General features: G+C 43.8%; 1 protein-coding gene across 2 annotated transcripts; it reads left to right on the forward strand.

The window, feature by feature from the left end:
- Positions 1–7,506: 7,506 nt before the first annotated feature.
- On the forward strand, positions 7,507–11,333 carry mfsd5 (major facilitator superfamily domain containing 5). 2 transcript variants are annotated; one of them, XM_014135581.2, is made up of 4 exons: positions 7,507–7,685; positions 8,498–8,589; positions 8,692–9,089; positions 9,224–11,333. In XM_014135581.2, the coding sequence occupies exons 3-4, from the start codon at positions 8,778–8,780 to the stop codon at positions 10,358–10,360; spliced, it is 1,449 nt and encodes a 482-aa protein (XP_013991056.1). In that variant the 5' UTR covers positions 7,507–7,685; positions 8,498–8,589; positions 8,692–8,777; the 3' UTR covers positions 10,361–11,333.
- The last annotated feature ends 4,119 nt before the right edge of the window (positions 11,334–15,452 follow it).

Below are 15,452 nucleotides of genomic sequence, written 5' to 3' on the forward strand. Positions count from 1 at the left end.
TCCCTCAACTATTATTCTGACATTTCACATTCTTAAAATAAAATGGTGATCCTAACTGACCTACAGACAGGGAATTTTTACTAGGATTAAATGTCAGGAATTGTGAAAAACTGAGTTGAAATGTATTTGGCTAAGGTGTATGTAAACTTCCGACTTAAACTGTACATAGACGTAGAGTGGCCCATTATCAGCAACCATCACTCCTGTGTTCCAATGGCACGTTGTGTTAGCTAATCCAAGTTTATAATTTTAAAAGGCTAACTGATCATTAGAAAACCCTTTTGCAATAATGTTAGCACCGCTGAAAACTGTTGTGATGATTTAAAGAAGCAGTAAAACTGGCCTTCTTTAGACTAGTTGTGTATCTGGAGCATCAGCATTTGTGGGTTCGATTACAGGCTCAAAATGGCCAGAAACAAATAACTTTCTTATGAAACTCGTCAGTCTATTCTTGTTCTGAGAAATGAAGGCTATTCCATGCGAGAAATTGCCAAGAAACTGAAGATCTCGTACAATGCTGTGTACGACTCCCTTCACAGAACAGCGCAAACTGTCTCTAACCAGAATAGAAAGAGGAGTGAGAGGCCCCGGTGCACAACTGAGCAAGAGGACAAGTACATTAGAGTGTTTGGTCTGAGAAACAGATGCCTCACAAGTCCTCAACTGGCAGCTTCATTGAATAGTACCCGCAAAACACCAGTCTCAAAGTCAACAGTGAAGAGGTGACTCCGGGATCCTGGCCTTCTAGGCAGAGGTGCAAAGAAAACGCCATAACTCAGACTGGCCAATAAAAGATTAAGAACACAGACACTGGACAGAGGAAGATTGAAAAAAGTGTTATGTACAGACGAATCTAAGTTTGACGTTTTCGGATCACAAAGAAGATCATTTGTGAGACGCAGAAAAAAATGAAAAGATGCTGGAGGAGTGCTTGACGCCATCTGTCAAGCATGGTGGAGGCAATGTGATGGTCTGGGGGTGCTTTGGTAATGGTAAAGTGGGAGATATGTACAGGGTAAAATGGATCTTGTAGAAGGAAGGCTATCACTCCATTTTGCAACGCCATGCCATACCCTGTGGACGGCGCTTAATTGGAGCCAATTTCCTCCTATAACAGGACAATGACCCAAAGCACAGCTCCAAACTATGTAAGAACTATTTATGGAAGAAGCAGTCAGCTGGTATTCTGTCTATAATGGAGTGGCCAGCACAGTCACTGGATCTCAACCCTATTGAACTGTTGAGGGAGCAGCTTGACCGTATGGTACGTAAGAAGTGCCCATCAAGCCAATCCAACTTGTGGGAGGGGCTTCAGGAAGCATGGGATGAAATCTCTTCAGATTACCTCAACAAATTGACAACTAGAATGCGAAAGATCTGCAAGACTGTAATTGCTGCAAATGGAGGATTCTTTGACAAAAGCCAAGTTGGAAGGACACAATTATTTAAATGAATCATTATTTATAACCTTGTCAACATCTTGACTATATTTCCTATTAATTTTGCAACTAATTTCATGTATGTTTTCATGGAAAACAAGGACATTTCTAAGTGATCCCAAACTTTTGAACGGCAGTGTAAACTTTATTAAAGTGGCCAGTGATTTCAAGTCTATGTTTATGGGGCAGCAGCCTCGAAGGTGCAGGGTTACGTAACCCGGGTGGAAGCCGCCTAGTGATGGCTTTAACAGTCTGATGGCCTTGAGATAGATAAAAGTGTGTGGGTTTTAGGTGCCAAGCCAAATTTCTTCAGCCTCCTGAGGTTGAAGAGGCACTGTTGCGCTTTCTTCACAACACTGTCTGTGTGGGTATATTAAGTCTACATCAGGAATCACATCAGGTGTAATGGAGACAGAACCAGAACTTTGTCTCCAAGCATGTTAGGTTTGTTTTGATTATTTTGTTGTTGTAAATAATATTGTGTTATTCAAATGTCTCTGTATTAATAACAATATATGGCAGATCTGCTGGGCAAGATCAGAGTGTATAAGATAAGTCTATGGATCAGAGATTATAGGAGCATAATAGAGTATCTGTAAAGGGTGGGGGTTGGCAATGAAGAAGTGGGTTATGCACAGGAGGAAATTATGTTGGAGAGGGCTCTGTATTGTATTGGTGAGAGGGACTGTGCCAGTAACACTCACCATGGTGTCAGGTCAGATCAGATGAGGTACCAAACCAGCGGAATACCTGCATTCACCAGCACTCCTCACTCCACAACCCACAAAATGCACCTTCTCCCCTATCCCCATCCCCAAGGTTTGTCATACAAACTGAAAAAAGATACTTTCAAGGTGGAGGATCTCATTTGATTGCTACAGATCTGATCCACTCACTGCTAGTTGAGATTATGGTTGACTAAGCACATCTTCTACATTTTGTAAATTGTTATTTCTTCCATATAATAAGATATAAATATGAAATGATGTACCTATTGAATTCTGCCTCTTGCGTTTCTTCTTTGGTGTTCATTCTGTCCTATGAACAGAATAAAAATCAACATGTAAACATTACAGGAGGTTTGACAAACAATCCATGAGATACATATTTACTTTTTTATGTAAAATGTAAAATCTTTAACAAAACAGCAACCAACATATTAAACAAAACAAATACAAAACCACATAGGGAGATCTTTCCTGATAAATTCTATGCTATTTCATGCCAAAGTATTATTTTTTTGTGCCCTTAGTAAGGAAACACAAGAATCATTCCCATATATTTTTGGAGTCTGTATTTTTCTCCAGCCTCTTTGCTAAGATGAGTTCATATGACATTGTTTTGATCAACATACTCATCCACTCCATGAACATTGGCTCATTAGAGCTTTTCCAATGTTTCAGGACCAGCCTTAACACAGACACAATACTTAAACATAATATTTTAACCTCTGTCTGGTTAATCCCTCTTATTTAAGCCTTGTCACTCAACAGTCTTGGTGGAATCCAGCCATGGAATCCAAGGCCATTTCCCATGCACTGTGAGGCTTTGTCCCATAGGGGGTGCACAACCGGTCATTTCCACAGCGCATGTAGGAGGGTTCCTTTTGCCCCTTCACATCGCCAACATACATCATCCTTTGACAAACCCATCCTATGTATCCTTGGGGGAGTGAAATAAAATCGATGAAAAACTTTAAATTGGATACCTTTTCCCTTAGCTTTTCTGACAATTTACCCAATATTTGAAATAATATACAACCATTCTAAATCCCTTTGCCACACAATTCTCACGTTTTCACAGGTGTCATTATTAACCTTTAACAGCATTTTGTAACACAAAGAGGCTGATTGTACAGAGGTTGGTAGTGAAAATAAATCTTCTACAACATTGTTGCCTTTGGACATAATCAAATCAAATTATATTTGTCACATTCGCTGAATACAACAGGTGTAGACCTTACTGTGAAATGCTTACTTATGAGCCCTTAACCAACAATGCAGTTCAAGAAAGAGTTAAGAAAATATTTACAAAATAAACTAAAGTAAAAAATAAAATAACAAGGCTATATACAGGGGGTACCGGTACCGAGTCAATGTGCGGGGATACGGGCTAATCGAGGTAATTTGTACATATACACTACCGTTCAAAAGATTGGTGTCACTTAGAAATGTCCTTGTTTTTGAAAGAAAAGCACACTTTTTTGTCCATTAAAATAACATAAAATTGATCAGAAATACAGTGTAGACATTGTAATGTTGTAAATGACTATTGTAGCTGGAAACAGCAGGTTTTTTAATGGAATATCTACTATCAGCCCATTATCAGCAATCATCACTCCTGTGTTCCAATGGCACGTTGTGTTAGCTAATCCAAGTTTATCATTTTAAAAGGCTAATTAATTATTAGAAAACCCTTCTGCAATTATGTTAGCACAGCTGACAACTGTTGTTCTGATTAAAGAAGCAATAAAACTGGCCTTCTTTAGACCAGTTGAGTATCTGGAGCATCCGCATTTGTGGGTTTGATTACAGGCTCAAAATGGACAGAAACAAAGCACTTTCTTTTGAAACTGGTCAGTCTATTCTTGTTCTGAGAAATGAAGGCTATTCCATGCAAGAAATTGCCAAGAAACTGAAGATCTCATACAACACTGTGTACTACTCCCTTCACAGAACTGCGCAAACTGCCTCCAACCAGAACAGAAAGAGGAGTGGGAGGCCCCGGTGCACAACTGAGCAATAGGACATTAGTGTCTAGTTTGAGAAATAGATGCCTCACAAGTCCTCAACTGGCAGCTTCATTCTTGTTGTCCTGGCACCACACTGCCAGGTCTCTGACCTCCTCACTATCGACTGTCTCTTCTTGTCGATGATCAGGCATACCAAATTTTTATTGTCGTCAGCAAACTTAATGATGGTGTTGGAGTCGTGCTTGGCCACACAGTCGTAGGTGAACATGGAGTACAGGAGGGGACTAAGCATGCACCCCTGAGGGGCCCCCATGTTGAGGATCAGCACCATCTAGTGTTAACACACAGCTTTTAATTAGCATATATCTCTATATATCATTATCACACAGTTTACACTTATTCCACATTTCTTCAGATTCAGATTTCCACAAAAATCATGCTTCAACATAATGCGTTGCAATGACCCAGTTCCTCATTTCATAGGCAAAACTGGAAGTTGCATGAATAATATTTTTGACTATGGCATTAGATTTATGAAAATACCCCAGTAAAAATCTCGTTATACAGTGCTTTCGGAAAGTATTCAGACCCCTTGAATTTTTCCACATTTTGTTACGTTACAGCCTTATTCTAAAATGGAATTGTTTCCCCCCTCATCAAACTACACACAATACCTCATAATGACAGAGCAAAAACAGGTTTTTACAAAATGTTGCACTTTTTTTTTTTTATAAAATAATATTACATTTAAATAAGTATTCAGACACTTTACTCAGGACATTGTTGAAGCACCTTTGGCAGCGATTATAGCCTTGAGTCTTCTTGGGTATGACACTACAAGCTTGGCACACCTGTATTTGGGGAGTTACTCCCATTCTTCTCTGCAGATCCTCTCAAGCCCTGTCAGGTTGGATTGGGAGCGTCGCTGCATAGCTATTTTCAGGTCTCTCCGGAGATGTTCTGGGCTTTGGTTGGGACACTGAAGGACATTCAGAGACTTGTCTCAAAGCCACACCTGCATTGTCTTGACTGTGTGCTTAGGGTTGTTGTCCTGTTGGAAGGTCTACATTCGCCTCAGTCTGACATCCTGAGTGTTCTGGAACACGTTTTCATCAAGGATCTCTGACTAGATCCTGACTAGTCTCCCAGTCCCTGCTGCTGAAAAACATCCCCACAGCATGATGCTGCCACCACCATGCTTCACCGTAGGGATGGTGCCAGGTTTCCTCCCGACGTGACGCTTGGCATTCAGGCCAAAGAGTTCAATCTTGGTTTCATCAGACCAGAGCATCTTGTTTCTCATGGTCTGAGAGTCCTTTAGGTGCCTTTTGGCAAACTCCAAGCGGGCTGTCATGTGCCATTTACTGAGGAGTGGCTTCCATCTGGCCACTCTACCATAAAGGCCTGATTGGTGGAGTGCTGCAGAGATGGTTGTCCTTCTGGAAGGTTCTCCCATCTCTACAGAGGAACTCTGGAGCTCTGTCAGCGTGACAATCGGGTTCTTGGTCACCTCCCTGACCAAGGCCCTTCTCCCCCGATGGCTCAGTTCGGCTGGGTGGCTAGCTCTAGGAGGAGTCTTGGTGGTTCCAAACTTCTTTAATTTAAGAATAATGGAGGCCACTGTGTTTTTGGGGACCTGCAGAAACGTTTTGGCACCCTTCCCCAGATCTGTGCCTCGACACAATCCTGTCTCGGAGCTCTACGGACAATTCCTTCAACCTCATGGCTTGGTCAATTAAATTTACTACAGGTGGACTCCAATCAAGTTGTAGAAACATCTCAAGGATGATCAATGGAAACAGGATGCACCTGAGATCAATTTCAAGCCTCATTGCAAAAGGTCTGAATACTTGTGTAAATAAGGTATTTCTCTTTAAAAATATATATAAATTTGCTAAAATGTATAAAAACCAGTTTTTGCTTTGTCATTATTTGTATTGTGTGTAGATTGATGAGGAAAATGTGAATTTAATCAATTGTAGAATAAGGCTGTAACGTAACAAAATGTGGAAAAACTCAAGGGGTCTGAATACTTTCCGAAGACACTGTAAATAAAACTATGCCTTAAAGAATTTCAAACCAGTATTCACAGTAGTACAATGGCCAATATACCACGGCTAAGGGCTGTTCTCAGGCACGATGCTAAGCGGAAACCCCAGAGGTGCCTTATTGCTATTCTAAACTGGTTACCAACATATGTAGAATAAAGGTATTTTTGCATCAAACCCGTGGTATATTGTCTGATATAGACACGGCTGAAATGCTGTTCAAGCCAATGGGTCGGTGAAAGTGACTCGAAGTGGAATCGTGTTGATTTTTTTGCGTTTCTTCCGTCCAGAGGGCACGTGAGCTCCCACATCACACGACTGGAGACAAGAACTGTGACTTGCTTTCCACTCCAGAGCAGGGCGCCATTGAAAGGAGTGATAACTGGAGTTGAAGATTCCCAGTGTCTGTGACTCCCGCCATTTGGTGCAACGCAGACCCGGTGGAGAATGTGGTGAAACAGAGAAGATACTGTCTGTACTACTGAACTTTGATGCAGTCTTCACCAGATAAAGTGAAGTTAGGATGTGTCAGTTATCCTGTAAGACCTTTTGTCCCAAATCCATTACGGTGTTTTAGGTGTCAAGTTTATGTTCATGTGGCAGCAGTGTGTAGGAAGGAGATTCCTAGATGTGAGAAGTGTGCAGGAGGACATGAGACAAAGGAATGTGTAGTATCGGTGGGAAAAGTTGTGTGTGTAAACTGTAGGGCTACCCATGGTGCTGGAGATCAGAGGTGTCCTGTGAGAGAAAGGCAGGTTGAGGTTGCCAGGATCAGAATAGTGCAGAAGGTGTCATATGCTGAGTCAGTGAAGAGTGTAGTAGAGGAAGATGGGTCCAGGTTCATTGATCCTAAGAGGACAATAGAGTGATAGAGAGTGATAGGAATAGCATTTTCTAGGTTGTTTTTTTGGCCGTCATGGCCATGGTTGTCAATAGTACCACAGGAATGGAACGGAAAGTAATGGAACGGAAATCACAGAGGATATATGTTGGCTGTGGCAGCTGCAGAGAAGCACTTGAGTGTACAAGATTTTACTGCAGAATAGTTAAGATGTTTTGAACGATAGTGTCCCATCCTCCCAGGCTGCTGGCCTGGTGTAGGATCATGTAAGGCCAAAGTAGTGGAATAGGGGTGAGGGTTTTAATGGGTGCAGAGTTAGTTGGTATGGCAATTTTTTCACAAAATGTAATGAATTCATACTACAGCATTGTGGGCTGATACACAGCCAATATAATATCTGGCGGCGTGCACCTATAACCTTTGTTTGCGGACCGCCATAATACCAAAGAAGAAGAAGACTGACCGCACCATCGGTATAGAGAAAGGCTGCCGCTCAGTGGTGAAGTTGAAAACAGAACTGCAGCAAAACCCGGAAGTTGGAGGATGTTGTTGTCGAGCACGGTTTATCGAACTTCGAAGCTAGCTATCTAGCTAATTCCTTTCTTATTTATTTTAACACGACTTTGAGCATGTAAAGTGGTATGATGCGAGTATCAAACAAGATGGTAAGCAAATCAGTCAGCTTGTTTGTAGCCGATTAGGTGGCGTCACATGGCAAGATGGCTAACTATGCTATCTGCCTAGCTCTGGCCCAGTGCAGTTGTAACTAGTTACCACAGCCACAAAGTCAGAATGGGCTATATCGTAAAAATGCATGAAAACAAACATGTGCCTATTTGGTCTTAAGGTACGGGTTAGTCATAGGGGTAGAAGTTTGGTTTAGGTTAGGTTCAAAATCAGATTTTTAAGAAATTGTAGAAATGGGCGGGGTTTAGCCATAATTGTGACTGTGGTAACTATTGACGACCGTTACGTGAGGCCAACTCCCTGAATCTTTCCATTCATGCCTCCATAGTATGTTTTTCACGCTTTTGTTTAATGACTGGTTTCAACATACTTTTGTTACTCACCAAAGTGTAAATGTTCCTGTCGAAGTGCTGAGGAACTTTTATTCCAATGTCGCCAAAGTAGACTGTTTAGCTGTTTACTTGCGCATGTGTTGTTTGCGCATTGACCACACCACAGCTAGACTGGCGGTAAACAAATTGTTCAAAAGTTTAGGTCGTATTTTAGAAAAACGATAGTTTGCACATACATAGAAAACTTCGCAGTCAGTACGAAAATAATACTATATGGAGGGATAAATGGAAATATGCACGGCGTTAAAGAAGGCTTTGGCTACATATAACGCACAAGATCAGAGCTACTAGCTAACTGCCTAGGCTAGTTGCTTTTAACTTGTGCGTTATCGTCAGCAAACGTACACCATTTACGTTGGTGGTCAGTGAGTTTGCCACCTTACAGACCTTTGGTTCAGTTTTCAGCCTCGAACATTTCGAACACAGTATAGACCTGGCTACATTCTATGTTACCATGAAGGATGATGACACTACGCAAACAACTTCTCTGGCAAGTGTGGATGCCACGTTGACATGACCTACCTTATTTATGTTACCAGATATTCAATATTTCTGTCTTTAAGTAAAGGTTATGTCCTCTCTTTCTCCACAGCCTTTGATTAATCCTCCTAGGACTACAAGACTGGAGTGAATAGACCTCCCTCATCCCTCGAACAGTCTCACTTGGACAAACTCACCATGTTGGTGACAGCCTACCTGGCCATCGTGGTCCTACTGGCTTTGTGTGTCGGTCTGGAGCTCACGGCACGTCGCCTCACCCCTCCTCAACCCACTCCCTCTGCTGAGGGCACCAACCCTGCTTTCCGTCGCTTCCAGGCCCTGTTCCTAAGATGCTACCTCCTAGCCCTGTGGGCTGACTGGCTGCAGGGGCCATACCTCTACAAGCTGTACCGTCACTACAGCTTCCTGGAGTCCCAGATAGCCATCCTGTATGTTGTTGGCCTTGCCTCCTGTGTTCTGTTTGCCCCTGTGGCCGGCTGGCTCCCTCAGGTAACAATAATGAAGACCACAAAGTAAATACTTTGTTAGACTTTTTTATTTTATCCTCAATAATTGTTTTATGTATGTATGGCTAAGGCAATTGTGTTTATTGAAACTTTTTTTTAAAAAATGCATTAATTCAGGTCCTGGGGCGCAGACAGACCTGCCTGCTCTTCTGCGTAGCCTACTCAGCCTGTTGCCTCACCAAGCTGTCCCGTGACTACTTTGTCCTTATCGTGGGTCGCATGCTAGGGGGCCTGTCCACCTCTCTGCTCTCCACAGCCTTCGAGGCCTGGTATGTGCATCGACATGTGAACGCCCACGACTTCCCTAAAGAATGGATCCCCAGCACCTTCACCAAGGCTGCTAGCTGGAACCACGGGCTGGCGGTGGGGGCAGGGCTGGTGGCTAACATGCTGGCTGAGTGGCTCCACCTGGGGCCTGTGGCTCCCTTCCTCCTGGCTGTGCCCTGCCTGGGGGCCTGTGGCTGGGTGGTGCTGACTGACTGGGGCATGGAGGAGAAGGGAGGCCTGGAGGGGGACAACAAGACATCCTTGCTTGGTCCTTCTGCTTCAGTGCCTCTGGCCCGGGCATCTGCACGGGCCCGGTTCTGGCGCAGCTGTCAGGAAGGTCTCCGCTGTCTGTTATCAGACAGACGGGTGATGCTGCTAGGAGGTGTCCAAGCTCTGTTTGAGAGTGTACTTTATATATTTGTCTTCCTGTGGACCCCGGTCCTGGACCCCCACGGCCCTCCGCTGGGCATCGTCTTCTCCTGCCTGATGGCAGCCAGTATGGCTGGGTCCCTGCTCTACCGCCTGGCCACCTCCACCCGCTACCGCCTCCAGCCTGGTCACCTCCTCTGCTTCTCCATGCTGCTCGCCTTTTTCTCCTTCTTCATGCTTATCTTCTCCACAGCCCCAGGCCAGCCCAGACCCCGCGAGTCCCTGCTGGCCTTCCTGCTGCTGGAGCTGGCTAGTGGCCTCTACTTCCCCGCTGTCAGCTTTCTCCAGGGGAGGGTGATCCCAGAGGAGAAGAGGGCCGGGGTGCTGGCCTGGTTCAGGCTGCCTCTGCACCTTCTGGCCTGCCTGGGGCTCCTCGCGCTCCATGGGGAGGTGTCTGGGACCGGAGGGGGCGAGAGTGGTAGTGGAACTAGAAACATGTTTGGGGGCTGTGCTGTTATGATGCTAGCTGCACTCTTGGCTGTGGTCAGTCTCTTTACTCTGGGAAGGAATGATGTGGATCTCAGACTAGAGGGGCCCAAAGGAGAGGGAGAGATATGACATTCAGAGAACTTTGTCCCAACATTGGACAATGACTAGGAATACAGTTACTGCTTTGTTGACAGATGAAGACTCGTTTGGGAAAGTAAAATGAACTTTTGAGGGACTGAAACCTGACATTTAATCAACCGTGGAGTTACCAATATTAGACAATGATTTAAAATAATCTGGTGTCGGTAAGGTGTATATATATTTGTTTACAAGATTTCCTGATATTTATTTGTTTTTGTTTTGTTAACTGGGACTAGCAATTGTTTAGCTATATTGTTGGGTATATGAAGAAAAATATTTTTATTTTGAGTTATTATGCTGCAGTCTGCGTCATCTCTTGGCCTTCTTTTGAAGCACACTTGCATACGCACTGACGCACATGCTGGTGTAATAATGTTGTGCCAGTAGGTGGTGCCAGTCTAGCTCTAGGATGTTCTTCATATTCTAGCCTGTACATGTTGTAGTGTTTATCAACTGCGTTGTTCAGGGTGTACCACTCAGCCACGGCAGAACAGGGCTTACAACACTAGCACAGCTGCTTGCTTCAGCAGAAATATCACCCACTCTCATATCATTTAACAAGTACAATATATCAATTCAGTCTTACTGTTTATGATGAAAGCAACTGTGAAATCAATCAATAGGCATGTGTAGCTACACTTTGGAGTTCTTGACATTATCAGTAGTGTCCAAAAGGAGAAAAATATTATACATAGCTTGTTGCGTGGACGAATATCGGTGCCATTCCATTATCAATGCCTGTTTTGGTATACAAACAGTTGCTATTTTGACTTATGGGGCTTGCTAGGTACATTGTAGTAATTAAACACCAATGTTAAGGGTGTTTAGATTCTGAATGGATATTTCATGTGTCATGGAGAGGCATGTATATTTGCCTTGTTCTTTTTCGCTTTCTATTCTCCAGAACCTTCAGTAAAATAGGACATATTGTAAACATGGAATAAATATGATTTTAATAGTGTCTTTGTCATTTTGTGATTCTTTTGAATTGCAGTGATAATGTCAGACAGATTCAAGTTGTGATACTACACATGCACTCGCTGTCCAGTTTATTAGGTACGCCACCCTGTTCACAAAAATGGATCGCATCAACAGACAGTGAGTCACTTGGCCGTGGCTTGTTATATAAAGCAGGCAAAGGGGTGATGGGTTCACACTCAAAAAGCTTACTTCATTATTCTATGTGTTTTATTATTTTCACTGCATCAGGGATAGCATACACAGACGTTTTGGCATTCCAGCCTTCTTCAGTATGTGTAGGTACAATTTTCTTTTAATTTGCCTATCAGGAATGTGGCTTTTTTTGGTCTACCTGTGTACAAATTAGTCACAAAGAAATACAGAATTATAGGGTATGGGATTGGGCACGAAGGGCAACTCACAAATCAATTGCCCCAGGTGTCCGCTCACCTAAATGCATCATATCAATTCAAGGACATTAGGCAAAGCCGTTCATAAATATGTGGGGTCAACTCATAAACAACATGCAAAATTTGATATGGACTGTTTCTTTGAATATTTTTTTTTTCACCTTTATTTAACCAGGTAGGCAAGTTGAGAACAAGTTCTCATTTACAATTGCGACCTGGCCAAGATAAAGCAAAGCAGTTTGACACATACAACAACACAGAGTTACACATGGAGTAAAACAAACATACAGTCAATAATACAGTAGAAAAATAAGTCTATATGCAATGTGAGCAAATGAGGTGAGATAAGGGAGGTAAAGGCAAAAAAGGCCATGGTGGCAAAGTACAGTTGGGGGAAAAAAGTATTTGATCCTCTGCTGATTTTGTACGTTTGCCCACTGACAAAGAAAGGACCTGTCTATAATTTTAATGGTAGGTGTATTTGAACAGTGAGAGACAGAATAACAACAAAAATATCCAGAAAAACAAATGTCAAAAATGTTATAAATTGATTTGCATTTTAATGAGGGAAATAAGTATTTGACCCCCTCTCAATCAGAAAGATTTCTGGCTCCCAGGTGTCTTTGAAACAGGTAACGAGCTGAGATTAGGAGCACACTCTTAAAGGGAGTGCTCCTAACCACAGCTTGTTACCTGTATAAAAGACACCTGTCCACAGAAGCAATCAATCAATCAGATTCCAAACTCTCCACCATGGCCAAGACCAAAGAGCTCTCCAAGGATGTCAGGGACAAGATTGTAGACCTACACAAGGCTGGAATGGGCTACAAGACCATTGCCAAGCAGCTTGGTGAGAAGGTGACAACATTTGGTACGATTATTCGCAAATGGAAGAAACACAAAAGAACTGTCAATACCCCTCGGCCTGGGGCTCCATGCAAGATCTCACCTCGTGGAGTTGCAATGATCATGAGAACGGTGAGGAATCAGCCCAGAACTACACGGGAGGATCTTGTCAATGATCTCAAGGCAGCTGGGACCATAGTCACCAAGAAAACAATTGGTAACACACTACGCCGTGAAGGACTGAAATCCTGCAACGCCCGCAAGGTCCCCCTGCTCAAGAATACATATACATGCCTGTCTGAAGTTTGCCAATGAACATCTGAATGACTCAGAGGACAACAGGTGAAAGTGTTGTGGTCAGATGAGACCAAAATGGAGCTCTTTGGCATCAACTCAACTCGCCGTGTTTGGAGGAGGAGGAATTCTGCCTATGACCCCAAGAACACCATCTCCACCGTCAAACATGGAGGTGGAAACATTATGCTTTGTGGGTGCTTTTCTGCTAAGGGTACAGGACAACTTCACTGCATCAAAGGGACGATGGACGGGGCCATGTACCGTCAAATCTTGGGTGAGAACCTCCTTCCCTCAGCCAGGGCATTGAAAATGGGTCGTGGATGGGTATTCCAGCATGACAATGACCCAAAACACACGGCCAACGCAACAAAGGAGTGGCTCAAGAAGAAGCACATTAAGGTCCTGGAGTGGCCTAGCCAGTCTCCAGACCTTAATCCCATAGAAAATCTGAGGAGGGAGCTGAAGGTTCGAGTTGCCAAACGTCAGCCTCGAAACCTTAATGACTTGGAGAAGATCTGCAAAGAGGAGTGGGACAAAATCCCTCCTGAGATGTATGCAAACCTGGTGGCCAACTACAAGAAACGTCTGACCTCTGTGATTGCCAACAAGGGTTTTGCCACCAAGTACTAAGTCATGCTTTGCAGAGGGGTCAAATACTTATTTCCCTCATTAAAATGCAAATCATTTTATAACATTTTTGACATGCGTTTTTCTGGATTTTTTTGTTGTTGTTATTCTGTCTCTCACTGTTCATATAAACCTACCGTTCAAATTATAGACTGATCATTTCTTTGTAAGTGGGCAAACGTACAAAATCAGCAGGGGATCAAATACTTTTTTTTTACTGCTCAAAAAAATAAAGGGAACACTTAAACAACACATCCTAGATCTGAATGAAAGAAATAATCTTATTAAATACTTTTTTCTTTACATAGTTGAATGTGCTGACAACAAAATCACACAAAAATAATCAATGGAAATCCAATTTATCAACCCATGGAGGTCTGGATTTGGAGTCACACTCAAAATTAAAGTGGAAAACCACACTACAGGCTGATCCAACTTTGATGTAATGTCCTTAAAACAAGTCAAAATGAGGCTCGGTAGTGTGTGTGGCCTCCACGTGCCTGTATGACCTCCCTACAACGCCTGGGCATGCTCCTGATGAGGTGGCGGATGGTCTCCTGAGGGATCTCCTCCTAGACCTGGACTAAAGCATCCGCCAACTCCTGGACAGTCTGTGGTGCAACGTGGCGTTGGTGGATGGAGCGAGACATGATGTCCAGATGTGCTCAATTGGATTCAGGTCTGGGGAACGGGCGGGCCAGTCCATAGCATCAATGCCTTCCTCTTGCAGGAACTGCTGACACACTCCAGCCACATGAGGTCTAGCATTGTCTTGCATTAGGAGGAACCCAGGGCCAACCGCACCAGCATATGGTCTCACAAGGGGTCTGAGGATCTCATCTCGGTACCTAATGGCAGTCAGGCTACCTCTGGCGAACACATGGAGGGCTGTGCGGCCCCCCAAAGAAATGCCACCCTACACCATGACTGACCCACCGCCAAACCGGTCATGCTGAAGGATATTGCAGGCAGCAGAACGTTCTCCACGGCGTCTCCAGACTCTGTCACGTCTGTCACGTGCTCAGTGTGAACCTGCTTTCATCTGTGAAGAGCACAGTGCGCCAGTGGCGAATTTGCAAATCTTGGTGTTCTCCGGCAAATGCCAAATGTCCTGCACAGTGTTGGGCTGTAAGCACAACCCCCACCTGTGGACGTCGGGCCCTCATACCACCCTCATGGAGTCTGTTTCTGACCGTTTGAGCAGTCACATGCACATTTGTGGCCTGCTGGAGGTCATTTTGCAGGGCTCTGGCAGTGCTTCTCCTGCTCCTCCTTGCACAAAGGCGGAGGTAGCGGTCCTGCTGCTGGGTTGTTGCCCTCCTACGGCCTCCTCCACGTCTCCTGATGTACTGGCCTGTCTCCTGGTAGCGCCTCCATGCTCTGGACACTACGCTGACAGACACAGCAAACCTTCTTGCCACAGCTCGCATTGATGTGCCATCCTGGATGAGCTGCACTACCTGAGCCACTTGTGTGGGTTGTAGACTCCGTCTCATGCTACCACTAGAGTGAAAGCACCGCCAGCATTCAAAAGTGACCAAAACATCAGCCAGGAAGCATAGGAACTGAGAAGTGGTCTGCGGTCCCCACCTGCAGAACCACTCCTTTATTGGGGGTGTCTTGCTAATTGCCTATAATTTCCACCTGTTGTCTATGCCATTTGCACAACAGCATGTGAAATTTATTGTCAATCAGTGTTGCTTCCTAAGTGGACAGTTTGATTTCACAGAAGTGTGATTGACTTGAAGTTACATTGTGTTGTTTAAGTGTTCCCTTTATTTTTTTGAGCAGTGTATAATATAGCAAGTAAAACACTGGATTGGTAGATTTGTAGTGGGAAGAAAGTAGAAATAGAAATAATGGGGTGCAAAGGAGCTAAATAAATACAGTAGGGGAAGAGGTAGTTGTTTGGGCTAAATTATTGATGGGCTATGTACAGG

Source organism: Salmo salar, chromosome ssa13 (genome assembly GCF_905237065.1).
Source record: "Salmo salar chromosome ssa13, Ssal_v3.1, whole genome shotgun sequence".
In the NCBI taxonomy this organism is placed as follows: Eukaryota; Metazoa; Chordata; class Actinopteri; order Salmoniformes; family Salmonidae; genus Salmo; species Salmo salar.

Bases quoted from the DNA above. Each gene is read 5' to 3' on its own strand.
- mfsd5 (XM_014135581.2), top strand. From the start codon at position 8,778: ATGTTGGTGACAGCCTACCTGGCCATCGTGGTCCTACTGGCTTTGTGT. The intron at 9,090-9,223 runs GTAACAATAATG...GCATTAATTCAG, and splicing joins TGGCCGGCTGGCTCCCTCAG to GTCCTGGGGCGCAGACAGAC.